At 41.1% G+C, this 23,320-nt stretch overlaps 1 protein-coding gene and 1 long non-coding RNA gene across 8 annotated transcripts in view; one reads left to right on the forward strand and one right to left on the reverse strand.

The window, feature by feature from the left end:
• The window catches only part of LOC122879398 (rho guanine nucleotide exchange factor TIAM1-like), a 47,821-nt gene that overhangs the window by 16,400 nt on the left and 8,101 nt on the right, over positions 1–23,320 (forward strand). For 4 of the 7 annotated variants that reach the window (XM_044203453.1, XM_044203456.1, XM_044203454.1 and 1 more), the window contains exons 2-15: positions 5,730–5,821; positions 5,951–6,872; positions 7,889–8,345; positions 8,774–8,946; positions 9,181–9,405; positions 11,078–11,263; positions 12,713–12,859; positions 13,000–13,077; positions 15,416–15,586; positions 15,945–16,049; positions 16,495–16,576; positions 16,831–16,917; positions 17,659–17,871; positions 18,517–18,617. In XM_044203453.1, coding sequence (XP_044059388.1) covers positions 5,961–6,872; positions 7,889–8,345; positions 8,774–8,946; positions 9,181–9,405; positions 11,078–11,263; positions 12,713–12,859; positions 13,000–13,077; positions 15,416–15,586; positions 15,945–16,049; positions 16,495–16,576; positions 16,831–16,917; positions 17,659–17,871; positions 18,517–18,617 — 2,937 coding nt within the window. In that variant the 5' untranslated portion in view covers positions 5,730–5,821; positions 5,951–5,960. Of the gene's footprint in view, positions 1–5,729; positions 5,822–5,950; positions 6,873–7,888; positions 8,346–8,773; positions 8,947–9,180; positions 9,406–11,077; positions 11,264–12,712; positions 12,860–12,999; positions 13,078–15,415; positions 15,587–15,944; positions 16,050–16,494; positions 16,577–16,830; positions 16,918–17,658; positions 17,872–18,516; positions 18,618–21,841; positions 22,036–23,320 lie in introns of those variants that run through there. The other 3 variants (XM_044203458.1, XM_044203455.1, XM_044203457.1) reach the window with 3 other exon arrangements.
• LOC122879410 overlaps positions 18,624–23,320 on the reverse strand; it is a 39,713-nt gene continuing 35,016 nt past the window's right edge. The window contains exon 3 of the long non-coding RNA XR_006378704.1: positions 18,624–21,637. This is a non-coding gene — a long non-coding RNA (uncharacterized LOC122879410). The remainder of the gene's footprint in view (positions 21,638–23,320) is intronic.

The raw sequence follows: 23,320 nt of genomic DNA on the forward strand, positions 1-23,320 counted from the left end.
TAGAGCTTAAACACCAGCAGAAGCAGTGACCTCTGCACACAGTGGTGCCCTAGAGAAAACACTGACAGGGACAAAGGTGCCACCAGGCTAAACACCACCAGCTGCTGCTCAACAACAGGCTCCATAATTAGTGTTTGCAGATTTATTGCAAAGAATATAACTCACTTTTAAAATTACACATCTAGGGCATTGATCATCTTTTGCACAATTAGGGCTTATCTTTTGCAATCCTTAAGATGGACAAATTCTGCAGTACCACCTTACGTAAGACGGTGTAGTCCCTCATTCGTCCAGGAGTGTTCTATCGTAGAAAAGGCTCCCATCCGGAAGTCATTCTCAATTGTGATCCAATTGAGAATGACTTCTGGATGGGAGTGTCCAGATGACTACAACTGAAAACGTTTCTACGACCACCTTACATAGTTCCATATTTAGTAAACTCCAATGAGGATGCAAAAAGCTGTTTTTAACCAATATTATTGTAGTCACAATACAGTAACAGCAAATGCCAATGTCAGAAAATTAACAATATATTAGGTCACAATACTCAAAACTATTAGTTATTAAAAGAGAAAACTGTTTGACAGCAAACAGCAAATATCTCTTATATCAAACCCCTCTTGGGACATCTTGTGTCATCTTGGGACACTAAAGCCTACTTGGCTGCTCAGAGTAGCTCAATACCCATGTCAGTTTTGAATAATTTAATTGAGGGTACTAACTCATTAAACTCTTCCACCATATTAGCTGCCACAAAACTATAGATGTCCTTCTTAGCCCAGCTCATTCACAGACATATAGCACCCGTTTGCATAACAATATCAATCTGTACTCAAAATTCAAAGTCAAATTGCCAATCTACCTACAGCATCTACCTTTACCAATGGTTACTGCTGTCTTGCCAGGTCTCACACCAGCTGTACCATCTGCCAGTATTTTGCTTGATATGTGCTGGCATACTTCTAAAGGCTGCTTTCAGACATTAACAAAGTCCCTTAACACACGACCACCTGAGCCTCTCATGGCGTGGTCAGACAGGTTAAACACAGCAGCAGCATTTGCTGCCGTCCTCTGAAACATGAAATCAATTCTGCAGCAAATGAAAATGACTGTGTGGTTCAGCTTATTGTTGTCTCTTTTTTTTTTTTGTTGTTGCTAAAACATATTGTTCAAAAGTGTTTTTTGTCAGTTCACCTGCTACTATGTCAATGCAATTGTTATAGCCAGAGTTGCTGTTGGGAGAATTATTCAGACCATTGTTACTGTAGAATTATTCGGACCAATATTACTTTACCTGATCAGTTTTTCCAGTTGTTGTTTTTTCTACAGATAATTTTGAATAAGGCTGTATAAATCTAGGATGGATGAGCCAAACGCTGGTTAGCCCTTTGCTTCATGGTATATTCTGTGCCACGACTTGGCACAAAGTTACTCCAAGACAAGTTTGCGGCTTTCATTATCACTGAAAGCCCCCTTTTCCAGCTGTCTGCTATTCAGGGTTTCTAGGGCTACAGATCCAAGTTAGAAAAATACTCTTTGGCTACATGACAGGGGTATATAGTTTTCAGTTGAGCTATTAAATGAAGAGTGGAGGAAGTATGTGTTTTGTTCATCAACATCCCAAATAAATGCGACTGGTACGGATGTTTCTTACCAATGTGAAACATTTGAAAGAGGATGCAATCTTCATTGATGCTAAATTTCCCTCTGGCCTAATAGAATCTTAAATACAGTTGAGCACACTTAGGAGCAGAAAATGAGTCATGAGAACAAGAGATTGCTGTTTGGTACTTCCATTTGCACAGAAGCATATGACTATATCAGCAGGGAAATGTGAGCTGTCTTGAGTGCTGTGTTTCAGTGGTAAACCCCCTCCCCTCCTCCTCCTCCTCCATACAACTACCTGTGTTATTATCTCTAGAGACTGCAGTGTTCAGATTACAGGGTTTTGTGTTGGAGCTTGTAACTAGTCGGCCCAGTGCATTCTTGCCTTTCACCAGTGTAGATAAGTTAAATGACAGGAATGTGTTTGCAAGAGTCTGAGCAACATATCGTCAAAATTAGATTGTGTCCAAATTAAGCTCAATTTGTGATTGTACCTTCTGTCGGTTTATGTGTCTGATTTCAATGGGTTATGCAGCTATGTAATTTCTGTTATCTTCAGATTTGTCTGGTGTATTACAGTATTTTATTTTTTCTACATGGAACTCATGAGTATAGGAATGTGTGGCCAGGTGTTTCACACTGTCAGTAGGTTCTACCTTGTTTTGAAAGTCCATAAGTCAGATTTTGGCCGTAGGGCAAGAACTTTCATCGTTTCCTCAAATGATACAAGCAACATGACATTTTTGTCCTTGGGGATCTAAAGGAGAAGAAGAGCAGGTGGGGGTTAGGACAGTTTTCCCTTCTTCCTGTTTAAACAGGCCCAAATATTTTGTCAAATATAAACTGGGCTTTAAAGTGGTTTTTAATAACAAAAGGACCTTAAATCTACTTGTCACATATTTCAGGTATGACAAAATCCCACGGCACATGGAATGGAAATATGAACAGGACTCTCCCTAAACAGTTTCAGATATCATCGACACTGTTGTGAAATGGAGTGGTTCTGGCATAAATCAGAATGTGTGACATTTACGTTTCAACACTGTCATGCAGATATTAAAGATAAGTTCTCGACAGTATTTTATGAAGTCTTTCTTACTATAAATTCTGATTTTGGCCATTGGGGACAAGACCAAACCTAAAACCTCTTTGTTTAAATAACATTTCTCCGCTCCAATTTGGAACATTGTGAAAATAGAAGAAATATTAACCTGGCTCCAACAGTAACTAATAATTTTATAACCCGACATTTGACAACTGATGGGGTGGATAACAAATCTGCAGAATTGTAAGCAAAATTGGCATTTCACTTAAAGGAATGAAATAGGTGCTGGTAAAAGAAAAGTTTGACATACCGTATATCTGGTATAGTGTGAAATGTGTATTTTTTTTTTTTTTAGAACTGGATTTTATGAATTGGATGTTTGCACATCAGCTGCTCATTTAGAAGTAGCTTGATACTTGTCATGTACTGACTGTTTACAACTTCCCGAAGTGGTCTTAGCTGTGGTGAATTTCTGTGCTTTTCCCTGAAGCTGTTGTGTTGCTAATCTTGAGTCACAATAAAACTATTATTCGTTGTGACCTGTGGGTGGCTGGAATCTCCTGTGGTTATGTATTTCATTAAGGGCTTGTAATGGATGAATCCTCTGAGACTTCTGCTATCCTGTGCTCTTATGCAGCCTGCTGAAAATGACCCGTTTACTTGGGTCCTCACTCTGTCACACTGCCAAATTACTGGCAACATTTTCCAATCTTATTGTTGATTTCCATTTATTTATTTAGTTGTGTATCAAGGACGATAATGACGATACAAGACAGAGACAGGGACACTAACTTACTAATGAGTGTTAGTAGGTATTTCTAGAAGAACCCACTGGCTGTTCATGGGGATCTGGTGCTCTAGAACATCTTTTCCAACCCTGGCATGTCTTTCTCATGTATTAATAAAGAGCTGATGATGGATTCTGTGCACCAGCAGCATTGTAGCTTTAGAGAATATAGTGTTGGGGAAGTGAGGCCATTTTATTCTTGTATTCAGATATTCTGGTAACTCAAATGCAGTAAAATGTTACATCCCTGTATTTCAAAATTTGGACCACGTGTGTTTATTCATTCATACACTTTCATTTTTACGAGCTTCTCCAGGTCAAACTCTTAACTATCTGTGTTCTTATGTCTTAAAACCTTTGGTGGAAATCACTATGTTCAGAGGGAATCAGTCAGTGTTCTGTTATCTCATTAAAAGAGGCAAAAGTAGCTTGCTGATTCATCATGGATCCTACTGCAAAAAAATGTTTTACTGTAAAGACAGCTGTTCTCTCTTTTTGTAAGCTCAAACTAATAATGATCTTGTGGCAGGAAACAACATCTTCAGCTATTTAAACCCTGCATCTCTGCTGGAAACAGTCTAATTAATTTCTGGCCAATTTTACATCATAATAAATTCGACACCACTGAGAACATTAGCAAATCCAGTACAGCAACATATTCAACCACCCCTATAAATAGCAGAAACTTCACCCTTAAGTACTGACTCTTAGAACCTGTCAAAAGATTCTCGTAGGGCTTTATTTTATTGTGTTTAAAGTTTTATGAAGCCCTGTAGGCCTCAGAGTGGGCTAAAACACACTGGACATTTTGTTTCTCTCCAGGGATGACATCTGCAGAGCCATTCAACTTTCAGCGTTACACATATGAAAAATTAAAGGGTACTGTGTGAGAATGGGTACAAACAAGCCTAGAAGTAGCCCTTGGTGTAATGTCTGTGCTAGCATTTGTAAGCATGTTTGTGTCCCTCAGTGAAATCAGTGGCATTTCATAGTTCTGTCCCCCCTCCTTTTCTTTTCTGTTCTTTTCCTCTGCCAAATAGGACTGAGTGAAAGAGGCAATACACTGCAGGGTTAGAAGGAAATGAATGGGCTTCCATCAACATCAAACATTGTGCATTGCAGTACCAGTGAGGGGTGATGAGTGAGCAGAATGAACAGGGGAAAGAGGGCAACATAAGGTAGAAAAACGGGGTCAGCTTCAGTTTACGTAACGCCCTTCTTCACAGTAAGCCTGAGTGCATGTAGCAGCAGAGGGTTGGGCTCCCACTCATCTGCGTCAGCTGTACACGCAATAACACTGCACCCCCCAAAGGGTCTGTCCTAAAAGGAGGGGAGCGCATCAGGAGGAACAACAGCCGCGTCGTGGTTAGGTAATCTTCTGTCCCATCTGTTGATGGTCCCAGGCATGCAACAGGACATTTTTTGGAGCAGGCTGTCCAGCCTAAAGGCAGGTAGATGGAATTCAAATGTGCATTATGGTGAAAACTTATGAGGTCCCCCCCTCCAGCTCCCAGTCCTCTCTAATGCAGGAGGTAGTGCTTGAGAACAGACAACAGCAATACTACATGGATGGTTCACTTCAGCTCTAAATAGCTCATGTTCACTCAGACTGTCAGAGTGCTCATATTGTCATTACATCCCCTCCACTTCACACAACCCCTGTGCATGTTTGAAAGGGGCTGAGTGGATCACTTCCTCTGTCAAAATGAGGGTGGTGTTTATCTAGCTGGCTTGACCAAAACTGGATCTTTTTTTCTGTAAAGTGAGTTGTGAAGAAGCAACACAATGAGCCAGGATCAAGTTACATTTACTCCACTGTTCTGCTTTCCTTATTTCAACTCCACGACTTCTTTTTCTGACCAGCATCAGAGTTGCTTTAGCAGTGATTTATTTTTATTTTTTTCCCCACTCAGCATTAGGGAGGTAGTTTCTTAAATCCTCATATTTAGTTCCAGTTGATGAATGCTCAAACTTGGTTTGATTTAACTCATCATCTCTGTATCTTGCTTATATATTGTTATTCAAGCTGTCTGGATACATTTTTGTCCCATGGATTATGCTCTGTGAATGTAAGCAGGGCTCTTGGGTGAAAAACAAACAGCTCTAGCTTTGTGTTCAACATTTTTGACTATTATTAGCCAAAGAAAGGCCACTGTGGACACATAAAAATGAGTGTTTATATTTCTGTTTAGCTGTAGGTTTCTTTAAACACAAGCCAGTATTTGGCATACAGCATACATAATTGGAAGCACACATGCCATAAATTTGATATGATTTCTCATCTGTTTTCAGAGCTTTGTGGATCATACCAGTAGCTGAAGGGCCGAACTGTCTGAAGATCCAGTGACAAACAAAATGCTAGAAAAATCATTACGATCCTGCAGGTAGGCTAACAATTAGACACAATTCTGTCATTTGATGTCTGACACATTTCTGTTTGAAATTACACATTATGTTCCTGTACTGGTTTCATGTTCTTTTGGCATTTAAGCTGTATTTCTTCTTCCGTTCAGCCTCTGAATCATGGGAAATGTCGAGAGCCAGAACGGGGACCTCGCCCTTTACGGTAACGAACATGGCTATTTGTCACGTAAGCACATGTCTCGGTCTCTTCGCATCTCAAACAAGCAGTCCAGACGCTCTCGACATGCTTCATCAGGGAAAATAGAGCACAGGAACTCTGAGACAAGCACGCGCTCAAGTAGCACCCCCAGTATCCCACAATCCTTGGCTGACAATGGCCTGGAGCCCTTCAATGAGACGAATATACTCCCAGACTTTGGAAGCCCCATTTGGGTGGACCGTGTGGCCATGAACCTGCGGCCTGTGTCCTTTCACAATGACCTGGCCAATCCCTCTGTGCACATGAATACAATGCACATAACCCTACCTGGCCCCACTGCAGAGGAGGTGCAGGACGAAGATGTGTACACGGGCGAGGTAACATATCTCCAGAAAACTCAGGACGGCTCCAAGGAGACCGTCAGCTTCAAGAAGAAGAGGTCTAAGTCTGCAGACATGTGGCGAGATGACAGCCTGGAGTTCTCCCTGTCTGACCTCAGCCAAGAGCACCTGACCAGCACAGAGGAGATCATAGACACAGCCAATGAGAGGGACTTTACTGACTGTGAAGGCCACCTGCAGTCCAGCCCCACAGACTCCGCTGACAGAGCGAACTCTCTTGACGAGCTGTACAGCCAGAAGAACCCTGCCCGCCTGCAATCCCAACGTCGCTATGCCAAGTGGCATGACGCCAACAGGGTTATCAGAGAGGGCGAGGACAATAAGATGCTCTCCCCATCCGAGGAGGATGGGAACACATACGGTGCATACACCCTTCCCTGCCGGCGTTCCCACTGCCTGTCAGAAGGCCTGAGCAGCCACCAAGCTGCCATGTGTGCCAGTATGCAGGGCAGGAGGGCACAGACTATACAGGTAAGCTGTAGAGCAATTTCACATTGTGCTAATATTGTACACCAAATTTGGCTCAAATAATCTAATTTAGAACTAATAGAAAACAGAACAAATCATTATCTCCATCTATGAAAATGTAAACAGTGTATTCATGTCAGTGTGATACTCTCTTAAGTTAATGAAATGTCAGAGACCTGAAATGTTGAAGCTGTGTCATGGCTCCTTTATGCTCCTTGTACAGAGTGTGAAAAGCTGTACAGAATCTCAATGTTGTCTGGTGGCATCACCAATAGGACAGCTCCTCTCATTCATTTTTTTCTCCCCATTGTGTCTGAGCATTTCCTCTGCTGCATTCACCTCACAGATAATAAGCTTCTGAAACAAATTAAATGTAAAAAGAAAACATGTCAGGGGAGCGATGTGTCGTTTCCTGATGAAACTGTTGTTTTTCTTGGGAGAGGAGACCGTGATGACGGGTGGGGGGAGGGGTGGGGGTGCAGAGCTTAAAGTCACTCCCCGTTTGAAATGCCTCAGCCTTTTGTTATGATAATGAGGGGAGGCCTGTGGAAGAGTGTAACAGTAAAACGTGTATGGTGGCCCTGTCACTGCGGGGCACCGTCAGCCCTAGTGAATGGAGCTCTGGAGCGCATGATTGGGTCATGTGACCAGATGGAGATACCGAGCTCGGTGTTACCCCCTTCATCTCCCAGGAGCCTTTGCCCATGTTGGTAGGAGAGGGCAGACCCTGCGGTGTTACAGGGAGGGCAGGCTGTACTCGCAGAACAGCAGACGCTTTGCTGTGAGTAATTCATTTTGAGCAGAACCTCAGGATTAAGCAACCCATGGACTCTTGTAAGGCCTCTCTAGTCACAGTTTTTGCAACACCTTTGCTTTAGAAGAATGGCTCTATCCTGTATCTACAGAGACAGCTTGGTTGTCCGTCAGGGTAGGAGTTGTTGACTGGCTTCATTCTTAGTGATGAAGAAAATGTGGGTGCCATGCCGTCTCACCTGTCTTGTGCTTCTGCCACAACGCAGGATGTCACAGCCGGGGAGGGCAGCGAGTATGAGGACAGTGGCATCGATGGGGTGACAGTAGACGCAGAGCACCAGTCCCGACGCTACAAGACCATGTCAGCCTCCTTCTCTGTGTGCTCGGCGGCTGGCAGGAGCATGTTTGCTGGCAGCGACAGCGGCAGCAGCAGTGGCGGTGGAGCCAGCGAGTGTGTACAGGGCGTATACGAGAACTTTCGTCAGGAACTGGAGATGAGCTCCTGCCAGACGGAGAGCTTGGAGGAGGCAGGGTCTGCCCTGAGTGATGAGCAGAGCACTATGAGCTCCACCTATCAGTCTGACCCATTGCTCAGCATCGCCCAGGGGATGGTGCGCAAAGCTGGTAGGCTTGCTGTCAAGAACTTCCTTGTACATAAGAAGAACAAGAAAGTGGAGTCAGCCACGAGGCGCAAGTGGAAGAGTTACTGGGTTTCCCTGAAAGGTTTGTTATGCCCTCAATGTGTCAATAACATTTACACTTTATTCCATAATCTCAGTATCAATACAGCTCAGTCAACAAAGGATGCTTTTGATGATGTTTAGTTTTTTGCTGACATACCGTAATCTAACTTCAACTAAGCTCAGTAAATAAAGTTTTAATTCAAGCATGATGCAAACCACTATCAAATTTTATGCCACTTGACTGGGCTTCAAATCAAATCAGTACTCTAATGATGATGATGCCTCCCTCACTGATTCAGCCATGCTGCACTTCTTAATGTTGGCCACTGGAGAGCAGAATTAAATAGCTTGAGCAAATCTGGCTTTAAAAAAAAAAAAAAATCAGTATCATTGTTATTCTTTCCAATTGATTGAGGCCAGCAAGCATCTGTGCTGTCCAGTAATAAATAGATTGTTTTGGTTTTCCAGGTTGCACTCTGTTCTTCTATGAGACTGATGGCCGTTCAGGGATTGACAACAATAGTATTCCCAAGCATGCCATCTGGGTGGAGAACAGTATTGTCCAGGCTGTACCAGAGCATCCCAAAAAGGACTTTGTGTTCTGTCTCAGCAACTCCCTGGGAGATGCTTTTCTGTTTCAGGTAAGAGAATGCTTAAATGTCATCTGGTAAGTGTAAGTGCAAATTCTCCCATGGACAAGCATTACCTTGACCTATATGTACTGTTTTCTTTCCTTTCATGCTCTTTTAAGGTCTGATTTGCCATCAAAATTAGCAGTGAATCAACGCAGGAGAAGCAAATAAAGAGCTTTTTATTTTTAATGTCAAGCTGGTTTGTTGTTTAACCTCTGACCTTTTGTGTCTGTCCCCACACAGACCTGCAGCCAGACAGAGCTGGAAAACTGGATCACGGCCATCCACTCGGCATGTGCCACTGCCGTTGCCCGCCAGCACCACAGAGAGGACACGGTGCGCCTGCTTCGCGCCGAGATCAAGAAGCTAGAGCAGAAGATAGACATGGACGAGAAGATGAAGAAGATGGGAGACATGCAGCTGTCTGCTGTTACTGACACCAAGAAGAGAAAGACAATCCTAGATCAAGTAGGTTTTTTAATCTCCTTTCTCATTTCAGCTCGTCTCTCGAGTTCCCACATGTCAGGCAGTTGTGTGGGATTTTGAGAAGTATCCTGACTGGAATAGTCTGGAAATTTGATCGGAAGTCTCTGAGGAAGTCAGGGAATATCAGGCAAACTTAGAAAATCACTTCACAAGAGTTTTTGAATGATTTTTAAATTTTGTTGTAATCTTGTTAATGCAGGTTACATTCGCATTTTCCTTTTTCTGTTCCCCATTTAACATTTATAAAAAGAAATTGTTCTGAGAGGATAATGCCAAACATCAAATTTGACCAGTCAATTACAGTACACGGTAATAAACACCATTTGTCAAGAACTTGACCTGTGTCTGTTTAAGTTTAAACACCAAAAGAAAATATAATATGGAAACAAAATGGACAGCGCAGCTTCCTTTTAAATATGGGAAAAAAACATCTGCAGCTAGAATACATTCAAATTAGTTTAGATTTTCCAAAAGAGGCAGAATACTTAATTGCAATTCACTTCAGGATTTTTCACAGTTTTCGTGGAAACACACTTATTTACCTATTTAAAACTTTTCTGAGCTGATAAGTAACTTAACAAGCCAGGAGAGATTGCTTAAAAAGGTCACAGACAAGCTTTGTCTTGATTTTAGTAAAGAAGCAGAAAAAGTAGTGGAGTATTTAATCGAAACAAGAGCATTTGCCATCAACCTCCTGCTGGTGCTCTTTCTGTTTACACAACTGTTAAACCTCGAAGAGTTGCATGAACTTTAACTTCACTTAACAAGCAAACTACTATAGCACTCAAGATGTTTTTCACTCATACTGGTCCACGGCTATAGTGGCAATTATTATTTCCAGAACATATTATAAGTTATGTGTTGTTTGCTTAATTACAGGTATCACATGTAAGTAGGTATCAATATCAGTATCCCAAAGTTGTTCTGGTGCAAGAAACAGGAGACGGCCTGAGAAGCAGGTAGAGATATGAGGGGATTAAGAAATAGATCTGAGTATCATCCGCTAGAGGCTGCTGATGCTACACACCTATCGGCTACCAGATTGCTTTTTGTTTTTTAACATGATATGCAGTTGGCACTAGTCGATAGCCTGCCATTCTCTAAATTAACTGCAAAGCTCATATGGTCTTAAATATGTCTGTTTACAGAAAAGGGAGATCAAATGGTCTTTGTTTGGTCAGTTACGTAGTGACTGATTGGAGCGGTTCTGTTTGGCGTGGTTCGGTTTGGCAGTGTCAGGTTTCACATTGTGCAGAGCTGAATGAATATAGGCCGGCTCCTTAGAAAGCTGAAATGCTCCCAGCCTCTATCTGCCAGTGGAATGTGCAGTATTGTTTCTTTCTCGTCTCTGGGCTTCTTGGCAGTGATACAGAGCCCTCTACCATGGCACTGGCCGCCTCTTCCAAACACCAGTGCAGGACCGTGACTGGGAGGGGAGGGCCCAGTGAATAATCACAATGTCCTGCTCTACTGCCCCAGTAAACATCAAACCATTAGGAACAGAGAGCGCAGGTTGGCAACGCTGAAAACAGAAAAACCGGTAACAAGAGCTTCTGGGGAGAGAGGAGATGCTCCATCTTGGTCTGAAGTTGACAAATGAGAAACGTGATGAACAATTAACTTGATGTGTTGTTGTGTCCCTCTCACTCTGCAGATCTTCCTGTGGGAGCAGAACCTGGAGCAGTTTCACATGGATCTATTCCGCTTCAGGTGCTACCTTGCCAGCCTGCAGGGAGGAGAGCTGCCCAACCCCAAACGCCTCCTGGCCTTTGCCTCTCGCCCCACCAAGCTGGCAATGGGCCGTCTGGGTATATTCTCTGTCTCTTCCTTCCATGCACTGGTAAATATCACCTCTATGATTCTTCATGTTTACTGAATGTCCTTATTTAATCTGGTTTTATGAAGCATTGTCATGCTACGCTTTTATATAACATTTACGTTTTTATGCATTTAGCTGGAGCCTTCCCAAATGTGACTTGAAATCAGTAAATATTTGAGGGACCAATGTCTAGCTCAAGTATACTTGAGCATCACAAACCTGTAACCTTTCAGTTCTAGGATGATCTCTCTAAACACTATGCTGCCCTTATATTTAGACGTGCCTTAGATTGTAAAGGCAAGAGCAAAAAACTGTATCTCCCTCAGAATACACATTGTCATCACTGAGTGCACCTGGTGACTGGCAGGGCAATTGATTCCAGAAACTGAAATGCGTAGGGTCAAACCATGTTTTTCCACGATGACTGCTATTTTGGAGCCTGGGTCTCATACAGGGCACCTGTTGGGGAGGTTTTGGTTTGCTTTTGGCCTCCCACTGCTGTACTGAGGTTATGTACTCCACAGCTAAAAGCACTGGTAGTACAGGAAAACATGTATTTGATTTTTAGAAATGTGTTTGCAGATCAGTACCTCACTTTTTTCCCTCACCACCAACGCAGTGCTGTGGAGCAGGTGGGTGTTTGAGTTGCAAGATAGCAGGGTGGGACGTCTAACAAAAGACACTAACAGCTCTCTCCTCCTCGTTTTTTTTTTTTTTTCACTCCTCTGTAATTTGCTCAACTCTACTTCCATGAATACCTGTATCAACCCAAAAAGGGCTGAGAAAAGTTAACAGAACAAAAAAAGACAGAATGAGTGCGTAGGTTAAGTTTAGAGCATGCTTGCTCCTACATGCACAGTGCTTTTTAATGCCTAATTCAGCATATTTTTAATGACCTTTTACTCTTGCTTCTTCACAAATGAGTAGCCTAGATATGCCAGGTTGTGTAAAAAGCTGCATGTGCCCCAGTGCTTATGTGTGAAATAGACATGACAGAGCTCTCTTGCCTCCGTCACCAAGTGCTTGCTCATGGTGGGAATCGTTGGGTCTCTTTAAATTATATTATAGAAGAGAGTACAGTCTAAACCTGCTCTATATGAAAAGAACAATGAGATAACTTCTGTTATGAATTGGCGTTGTATAAATAAAATGGAATTAAATATATCTGCATTTTATTTAGCTAGATAAGTCACTTAAAAACAAGTTCTAATTTCCAGCCACAGTCTGGTGAAATGCTTCTTGATCAGCACTTTTTTTTTGTTCATAGAAATCATACTGTTTGCAAAAAGTTTTACCATTTTCTTCATATGTGGCTCTTGTTAAACATTGTTTAGAATATGCTGTATAAAGAGAGAGTTAAGGGTCAGCAAATATTTTTGCAAAATGTGATGTGACATGAGGTCAAACAGATTGTTGTCAACGTCTCATTTGGTATGTTTGAGCCCTGACTGAGTCGTTGTGTTTTTGCAGGTGGCAGCTCGCACAGAGACCGGAGTGAGACGGCGAACACAGGCCATGTCTCGTTCCTGCAGCAAACGCAAGAGCAGGTTCTCCTCTCTCTGGGGTCTGGACACTACCTCAAAGAAAAAAACAAAAGCCCATCCCAGTATCAACCAGGTCTGCGAGATTTTCAACTTTCAAAGCAATCAATAGAACTGCCTTGGCCACCCCAAAGATTTCTTTTTGCCTTTTCCTCATGCATTTATCCTCCACAGTTATGCTTGAGTTATAACCACTTGATCTTCTCTTTGTCCCAGCAGGTCTTTGCTGATGGTGAAGAGCCAGTGAAAAAGCCTGTAGATGGCATACATGTTGATCTTGCCAAGGAACACACAGTAAGGAGGAATCATTCTGTTTGCACAAATTTGACAGTGAAGTGTACGTCAAACATGAGTGGGAACTTTCTCGACTAAATATTTAGCCAACACTGACATCAATGAAATATTAGCTCTGTATGTATCCCGAGTAAGCAGCAGAGGTTGATGATGATGATGATAATAATGATGATGATGATGATGATGATTATAATAATAATAATAATAAACAACTTTATTTGTATAGCACCCTTCATACAAGAAATGCAGCTCAAAGTTCTTTACAACAAAGAAAATACATGCACGAGTGCTTCACATAAAAAAACAGAATGAACATAAAAACAGGGATAGAATGCCATAGTTAATGTAAAAATAAGACGAGAATAGAATAGATGCATCTTCACATGAAAATAGACAGAATGATAGAATGCCACACTTATTGTAAAAGTGCATATAAAACCCAGTTATTATTATTATTATTATTATTATTATTATTATTATTATTATTATAATAAGTAGTGAACAAGGGATTTAGCAATGTAGCTTGGTCCTAGGGCCATTAAGGGCTTTGTATATAAGGAAAAAATCAATTCTAAATGTTACAGGAAGCCAGTGCAGAACAGCTAAAACTAGACTAATGTGCTCTCTCCTCTTGGTTCTGGTTAATAGCCGAGCTGCAAAGCTTTGAATGAGCTGAAGTCTCTCCGTGGTATTTTTCAGGAGGCCAGTAAAAAGTGCATTACGGTAATTGATTTGGCTTGAAATAAAGGCATGAATCAGTTTTTCAGCATCTTTTTGATTTATAAATTATTTGATTTAGCTATGTTTCTAAGGTGGAAAAATTATGTTTTCGTCACCTTGTTAACGTGGGACTTTCAGTTTAGATCTGAATCTAAGATAACACTAAGACTTGTATCCTCAGATTTAATCCAGGGAGTCAGTTTCCTCAGATTAAACAGCATTTCTCTTTTTGTTTTAGGGCCAATTAGGATTTGAGTTTTGTCCTCATTTAACTTCAAGAAATTATCGCTCATCCATTTATTTATTACCAAAAGGCAATAGACAGGTAGTAATGAAGTTTATAGCTGTAGCATAATTTGGTTCAGCAGAGATGTATAGTTGTGTGTCATTTGCATAACTATGGAAACATACATTGTGCTCTCTATTGATGTCACCAAGTGGCAGGATGTATAGTGACAATAGTAATGGACTAAGACAGCTCCCTTGTGCAACCCTATAACAGTTGTCATGTTTCTCAGACACATGATCTCCAAGACTTACGTAAAACGTTACTGATGTAAAATGTATGTTTTGAATCAGTTTAACACAGTCAGAAAGACCAACTGACTTTTCAAGACGATTGATCAAGATGTCCTGGTCAGTTGTATCAAACGCTGTGCTTAGGTCTAAGAGGACAAAAATTGAGACCTTATTTTCATCAGATTTTAGTCTGAGGTCGCTGATTTTTTTAGTAAGAGCAGTTTCAGTGCTGTGGTAAGTTCTAAAGCCTAATTGAAATTCCTCCAGGATATTATTTTCTTTAAGAAAGGAGTTTATTTGCACTGAAAATATATTTTCAAGTATCTTACTAATGAATGGAAGGTTGGATATCAGCTTGTAGCTGCTCAGTGCATTACCATCTAGGTTGGGTTTCTTTAGTAAAGGTTTTACACTGTTTTGAAAGCATGTGGGAAGATGCCTGTTTGAAGAGATTTTATTTATAATCTTCAGGACATGAGTTGAAACACTGTCGAACACCCGCTTAAAAAATGCTGTAGGTACAGGGTCAATACATGAGGTGGATGAGTTACACTCAGTGACAGTCAAGTCAAGTGTAAAGCTCAGTTGATGTAATACAGGTGAATGTTCCCATGGTTACATCTTTTTACAGGGTTTGCTGAGGTCATCTGTGTTTATGTCAGCAGCAATACTCGCTCTAATTGAAGTTATTTTGTTATTGAAGAACAATGCAAGTTCTTCACAATTTGATGCAGAGAACTGCGGCCGGGTGGGGGCAATGTTGAGTAGCTGGTCAATAGTGGAGAGAAGTGGTTACAACTATAACGACAACTCAGGCACATTAGAGGTTGTAATTTTTCTTTCATTCCTTTCAAGCAAATGTACAGTAATGTACAATAGTCCTTTGAAAAATGTATTGCAACTGCTCTGTGGGTGTATTGACGGTAGCCATTTAGTACTGGTGAGAGATTTTCCTTTGGGGAATGATTAAAACATTCTAGTGGAATTATCACCCATTTAAATCAAACCACACTTTGCAGTAAAACATGTTTACATAGTAAAAATGTATATGTACTAAAGTAGCTGACTGAAAAAGCCTTTTTAATGTCTCTGTTCAAAGAAAAGTGAGGATGGAACTGTTAAAAGCCTTCCACGGCCCAGCACAGAAAGTGACATCTGGGTCCCTGACCACCTCACCCCCTCCTGGGTGTGTCTGCCAAATGACCAGCCGGTGCTAACCATCATCCAGCCAGGGGAGTCGGCACTGTGCGTTCTGGAAACCATCTGCAAGGTAACAGCGCCAGCCTCAAATGACCTGACCCGACCCATGTTTCACTCCAGTGATGTCTGCACGACAATGATGTAAAGACACTTGGAAACACATACAGAGGACTTTTGAAATGAAAGCCACTGTCTGGCCTCTTATAATATCATTTAACTAGACAAATACAAGTCTGACTTGCGGAGTCAGAAAAATGTTATAGAAGAATCAAATATCTCATTGTAACAAGACTATGTTGCTGGGTCAAAATGCTGAATAGCTTTGTTAATCTTTCTTTCTGTCAACGAAAAATGAGTCACTGATAAGCTGCAGTCAAGTTTATGGTATCAAACAACCAATCATCTGTCTTTTTGCCCTCATTCCACAGGCTCACCAGCTCGATCCCACCAAGCTCTACTTGCGACTCAAATTCCTTATCGAAAACCAAGTGCAATTCTATATTCCCAAACCAGAAGAGGATGTGTGCGACTTGGTTTGTAACTACCTGCTTGAACATGATCTTATCCCTCCTCCTTCAGACTTTTCAAACGCTACTAACTATATTAGAATGTCTGAGGAATCACAATATGAAGAAAACCACATACCATAAGAATATCCTTAGTTATGAATTATTAATAGGTTTTTTCTTTTTTTCCCCGATTTCGTTTTCTCCGGAGAACCACCTGCCTGGGACATAAATCAAACATAAATCTATTCATGGAGAGCCATAATAAACAATATCTGTAGTGACTTTTGTATTTACATCATGTAATTATGACATGTCATAGACCATCCTGCATAAAGACTCTGTTAGAGCTGCTTTGTCTAAGAATACAGAAAATTAACGCTCTATTTCCGTGCTGTCAGTAACCCACCCACCAGAATATGAAGGCCGTTGTTTCATGATTTATATAATAACTTCTTTTTGTTCTTCACAGCTTTACAAAGAAATTGAGCTCTGCTCCAAAATAACAAAAGTAATCCAGTTTGACAGAGATGAATCCTGCATGATTGGTTACGGTAGGAACCATTTAAATGATCCTGTGTAGTTTCTTGACGATTATAATATGATTTTTGTTTTCAGTTAAGATGCTGTAATGAAGTAAATGGCAAAGATTTCATATATGGTGCTTTTGTTTTGAGCGTAATAATTGCTTTTCTTTGACCTTTTTTTCAGACCATTCGTATTTGTACTACACAAATCCTTCTGATGTGTTTTTATATAATCTCTCTCTCTCGCTCTCTCTTTCTCCCTCTCCCCTTTCCTCCTCCAGGTTTCTCCATTTCAGTGGTGGAGGAGGATGGAGTACAGCAGCTCTACATCACTGATGTGAAGGCGGGCGGATTAGCCTTTGCCAAAGGTTCATTACCCTTCATTTCCATCCCTTCAAAGACACTCAATCTGTATCTGTGAGCTGATGAGTTACAGCTAGAGGAAAAAGAACCGGAGTGCATTAGCCGTTTTTCCGTTCTTTTACACGTTTTCAAAACAGCGTTTTTCTCACATCAAGGTCAATAGACATTTTTACTGTTTCTCTTTAGAAATGCATTAGTGCATGTTTTCAATAGTGAGGGAAGGTTTCGGAGAACACAGCAGTTCTCAAGTGCGTTGATTACTATAATCATAACCACACTGCCTCTCACTGGCCTTTGTGAAGGACGATGCTGAATACGACACCTCACCACAGCTGCTTCACATTGGTATCCCTGCTTGGAAGTTAGACTGAAGGGTTGAGGGATGTCACAATAATATACTGGAGTTTGTCATAGTGCAGGTAGAGCACATGCAGTGATACTGTGCTGCAGAAAGTGAGATACCTGTCTGTCTCAGGAGCTGACAATTCACAGGGCATAGAGAAGTGGGTCATGCTTGTGGGTCTTAAAGGCAAAGACAAGACAATGAATCTGCTACTAATGATCTCTATTGTTTTTTGGAGTCTTACAATAATGTCTTCTCATCTTAATTAGGACTTAAATGGTCAGTTAATAAATGCTGAAAATGACATAGATCGTTGTTACCATCTCATATTTGCTGTAGATGCTGTTTTAGTGCATGGATGCATGACAATTGAATCAAAGCTGATGGTGTTCCCAAATTGCAGGTCTAAATGCAGGGGATGAAATACTTCAGCTGAACGGAAAAGACTCTCACAGTCTCAACTTCTCCGACATGAAGGCGGCATTTTCTCAAGCCTCGCTGGCTTTGACAGTCAACACCCTGCCTTCTGTGGATCGACGTCAGCTCTGCTACCTCCCACCACGCCGCTCAGATGCAGAAGAAGATCTCTACACTGACATCTTCTCCCAGAGTCAAGGTGAGAAGTACTATCAAATACAGCCTGACATGTAAATCCAGTCCATCTTAATATTTTGTTTCCCTTACTCAATTAAAAAGCTGAATTAGGCAACTTGGCACATTCACAGGTCCAATTAGCAGAGGTTAATGAAAAGTTTAACTTCAAAACTCCAATTTCCAGAAATCATGTACAGTGTATTAAAGCCATCAATTGCTCACAGTATGGTCATGTTTACCAACAGCTGGCCTGTAATCACTTTATACCAAAAGGTAACAAATGGACCAGAAAGACAAAAGTAGGCAGTTCTTAAGCTTTGATTTTTCTTTTCTTGTGAGCAGAAAAGATTTCTCGCTATTGTCCTTAGTGACACCAGTTTAATTTATGCAAACAAGGTGAATCTACAGGGTCTTAATTAGCGAGGAAAGGGGGCTCTCAGCAGTGTCTTGCAGACCCACTGTGGATTAGTTTGATAAGGTTGGCCTGTTTTACATAAAGGTCTTAAATCTTAATAAAAATGACAAGGTAAGGACAATATTTCTCATGTACTTTACAGTGCTTGTGAAAAATGCATTCATCACATTTAAAGAAAAAAAATCCTGTACAGTGAAGCTGAAGCTGTACGCTGTGCATGAAGCTCTTACATGACTGTTTTGTTTGTTGCAGAGGAGATCCTGGACGACGGGGTGGGACTGTTGCTTGAGAGCTCAGGAGACAGCTTGGACGACGACTCTGAGATCTTAAGTCAATTTGATGAGTGCAGAAAGGTAAGAACCCCATTTCAGTATTCGTTTGTAGAGTATCACTACAGAAAATATCTGACAGCAAATTTTTCAAATGATGTGCTGGCTCCTGTCCTCATCTTTCACAGCATCCCGCTCAGCTCTGTGTTATTATGAAAAGAGCACTTAAGAACAGTTTGCTTCACTACAGTTTGAGGCACCATCTGTTACTGGCTCATTTTATCTTGCTTGTTTAGGAAAGCAGAGCAGTGTCCATATTTATATTATCCAGATGTTAACCCCATGCTTCTTGAAACAAATCTGCATCAGGTTTCTCTTTTAACTATATTAAGTAGCTTCTGACGTAATGAAAATCAAAGGGACCTCAATATTCTTTTCTTCTATCTGCAACTAGCTGACTTCAAAGGACAACTGGGCTCCGGCTCATGAAATGCTGAATGAAAGGATGATATCTTCTTGTAGATTAGTTTCTCTCTTACCAAAACACTTGATTACAACGCCATTTCTCATTTTAATTCCAAGGATCACTGTGAGATCCCACTTCCCCTTCAAATTGTGGACTGGTACATTACTGCCCTTTTATCTGTTCTCTCTTTAATCCCATCATTTAACGTCTCTTATTTAATGAGCAGCAATTACTCAAATATTGTACCAATTCTAGTTAATTGCCTTTGTAATAATTGATAATAATACTATGGATGAGAAAAAATAAGGATTTGGAGTTAGGATATGAGCAAAATAAAGGGAATCTGTGGGGCATTCCATCATAGTGGTGGTTTAGGTGGTGTTGTGTCCTGGTAAGTTGTGCCTTTTGAATTTCTAGGGGTCAAAGCAGCAAAGCAGTTGGAACTCTTCTCCTTCTCCTCCTCATATCTCGGTCTCAGAAACCGTGACAGCTACAGTTCCCAAACTCGGCAGATGGAAATCTCACCCACTACTCAGACAAAAAAAATGATTTGGTGGGTCCAGACGTATCTATCCATATAAGCCACGCACATTTGCGCCTGATAGATTTTCCGCCATTTTGAATTTTGTCTAAACCTGTTTTTTTGCTAGTCTTCCAATCAGTAAGTCACCTTCTCTGGGGATGCAAAGGTCCAGGGTTTGAATCCGTAAAAACCTTGAAACAAAAATTGGTAGGTGGATTGCAAATTCCGCCCACTACTCAGGTACATATGACACTCGATGACCTCAAGATGATACTGTAATAATCAAGTGTACATTTTCACAATTATCTCAAATGGCTTGGCCTAGAGTCAAAATTCTTTCATTATATTAATCTCTCAAGTCATCTGCATCTGGTCTTCTAGTCATATTTTCCCCCCTCAATATCCTCAAAATCCTATTTTTGACATCTCGTCAGAAACCGCTGGGCCAATCGTCCCAAAACTTAATCAGGATCATCTACAGACTTCACTGATCTTAAGTTGTTAAAAAAATTTCGATACATCAATCTGTTCCAATTATACAAGCCAATCAGTTTTTAGCAAAATAGCAACAAATGTAGTCATGTCAAACATGTCTTCACTGAAGGTCATAAACTACATAAAATGTTTCTGAAAGTAGATTTATATACCTCAGGCTAGACCATCAACATATAGTGATGACCACAATGAATTATTTTCACCAAAATCAAGAGTTTTGCTTCTTGTCAAGCATCCAAATGCTCGCAATCTGCTTGGACCCCGTCATTGCTGCTTGCGGCTATATTTCAACTTTTTTTTTCTTTTTTAATGTTGACTGCCCTTCCTCTCTCTTTGAGTCTAGATCTCTGAAGATAAATCATTGAGTCCCAGGCTTCCTTTGTCTTTGTGTGGCGTTGAATGTATTTGAATCAGTGTAAGAGGCTGCACTCTGGAAAAACTTCAAAGAACAGAGATGAGTGAAGATTTAAGTCTTTGTATACGAAATGCAATAATTATGTCTGGAATTGCACCATAGGCTCACTAATGACCGAACAAAATCATACAAATGTTTGCGAATTGATCCGCTTTTTGGCTGTGCTTGACAAGTGCCCCCTTGTGTATACCATGATGACCATTTATTCCTTGAACTTCTTGTTGCAACAAATGTTCCCAAAGTCAGTGGAAATTTGCACCAACACCAACAAGCTGGGAGTTTTGTTTCCAAAAATTATGTAGTGGCTTTAAAGTGAACCAGAGATTTCTTACTTTCAAAGTAAATGACAGATACAGTAATCCCTAATCTAACCCCTGCAGAAATTTTACATTTTGTCTTGTGCTTTGGAGGAGACAAATCTCTTTGTCATTGCACTAAAGAGCAAAAATCCATGGTAACACTTCTACCTTGTTGTAAAAAAGCTATTTGCAATATAGCCTCATTCAGAGCAAGGACTTCTTCCCAGACTCAGCATTTGGTACTGACTTTCACCTTCTACAGTAAAAACTTCATCATAGAAGACATTTTGTTTTGAATAACAGTCTAGTTTGCTATTCACTACCACCATCATCCTCTAGATGTACAAATCTGTGCCCTTTGTCAGGATGTTGTGGAAATAACTGAGGGAAAGATTACACACCAGAAAAGTAAGTCATGATGAGACTCAATTGTTACATAAGTCCTGGAATCTACTCAGAATGGAGGACATCTAAATATGTGATAATCTCAGACGGTGTATTTTCCTTGTTTTTCTTTTTTTTGTAATATGAACAAGGGTAGTTATGGGCTTGTGAACTTATCACAGGAACTTATACCTCATTTGATTTGTTGCTTATTATTGAATAAACTATCCTGCAAAACCTCCCACACCAGTTGTTCCTGTATTCATGCTCCTCTGCAGCCTGCTCCTTTGCAGCTCCCTTCTCCCCATCACTCTCCCCCTATTCCTGAAATCCTGCATTTATATTCTACTGCGGTGTGGCTCACCCAGCCAGTCCTGCTCTACCGCAACCTTGAGGAGGAGACTCCTTCCCTCCTGCTCCTTTGCTCTCTCCCCGGTCTGGAAGATTATCAAGACTCATTTACAATGCTGCTGGAGTTGGCCAGATCTTCACACTCACACTGTGTTCCTGAGTTTACCCAGCCTGTAGAGAAGCGAGAGAGAGGGAAAGAGAGAAAACAGCAGAATATCAGCGACAGAACTATAGCAGACTCTGAAGGCGAAAAGAAGGAGAGTTGGAAGGCTGTAAGCGCTGGTGGGCGGAGAGGAGGAGGCTGAGCAGCTTCACTCATCCTTCATCACAAGCACCACAGCATCTTCTCCTTTTTTTTTTTTTTTTTTTAAACAGAGGGAAGACAAAAGGGGTGAGAAATGTGTTGGAGAGACGCAGTGTAGACTTGACTCTTTCTAAAGCCTGGAGTATCTTTCCCTCTGGCACTTAAACTGACGCTGACTGTCCACCTGCAACTGGCTATGTCCGTCCTGAAGTGGAGCAAGCACAGCAAGCGCTCCTCCGACTCCATCTGTGACATGCTTCATCTGGTGAGATTCCTTCCTTGTATCCCTTTTCTTTACCTGGCTAGCTCTTGCTACTGCTGTGAAAGATGGCGAGCTGTTGTGGTCTTATTCCAGTGAGAGTAAAACAACTTTCCTTCTCAGCATTTGTTTCACACCTCCTCTTGGCTGCTACAGACAGACAACAGGAAGCTGTGAGTCACCGTTATGTCGCAGAGTTGCCCCATAATTACTAGAGTGCTCCACAGGATGCTGAAATAAAGCACCTCAGATCTGACCACAGACAACTTGGACAAACTACACTGACTGTTGTTGCAGTGACTGACTGTTGTAGAGTTTTCTCTCTTGGCACCTCGAGCTGTGATTTCAGGCTGATCTCAGTTTTAGAGGGCAGACGTGCATTCTTCTCCCTACTCCTTCATCAGTGCTTTCATGCTTTGAAACAGTTTTTAATCTATATTTCATTCGCTAGGGGAAATGCTCGTCTCTGGCATCTCAGTTTTACCCATGACAGCCTCTCTTATCTACATGTTGTTCTCTTCATGTGATGTTGAAGGCTTTGACCCCGCCCCCCCTCTGTTCTCTCTTCTCTCTGCCGTGTCATGACTGTTCATGCACCCAAAGCTGCCATGGTGTTAATTAGCCTAGATTGTGAAGACTATGAGTGGACTGTGACTGTCTTATTTGGCTCAGTAAAACTGGTTGATCTCAGTTGACTAATTGGGCAGGAAAGAATCAGTTTTATTTACAGATTCTTTTCCTCTTATTTGCATTACATCTCTCTTTTTTTTTGGGTTGCAAAATGGAGTGTACGGTGTTGAGTGTATATTTGTTTTTCTAACTTCTTTGCAGTCATACTGGACTTGGAACTTCCATTTGGGTTGAATATACTGCATCTCCTCAGTAAACTACTGCAGGAACTGCTAATGGAGCAGATCTTAATTGATATGTTTTTACAGGATCTCTCATGCTCAATTTTTGTGTAAAAACGTACTGGATCCCACACATCATCAGCAGTAGATTTATTAATGAAGGGATGTTTTGAGGCAATAGGATACCTTTTGTCAGGCAACTTGACTTTTAAAACCACACTCTACATCCAAATGGTTTTGTAAGTGATGGAGCTTACTTATTTGCACATGCTGTGTTTAATCAGCAAAAACATCAAAGTTGACTAAATGCCTATTGCAGCAGCTCTTTCACTACAGATTTAGCTAAAATAGCACCAGTGCATTTGCAACATTACATTTACAGACATAGCACTTCCCAGTTCATCTGTCGATCTGGGAGCTGCCTGATTATTTGGAACACT

The sequence above is a fragment of the Siniperca chuatsi genome, linkage group LG7, assembly GCF_020085105.1.
Source record: "Siniperca chuatsi isolate FFG_IHB_CAS linkage group LG7, ASM2008510v1, whole genome shotgun sequence".
Classification (NCBI taxonomy): domain Eukaryota; kingdom Metazoa; phylum Chordata; class Actinopteri; order Centrarchiformes; family Sinipercidae; genus Siniperca; species Siniperca chuatsi.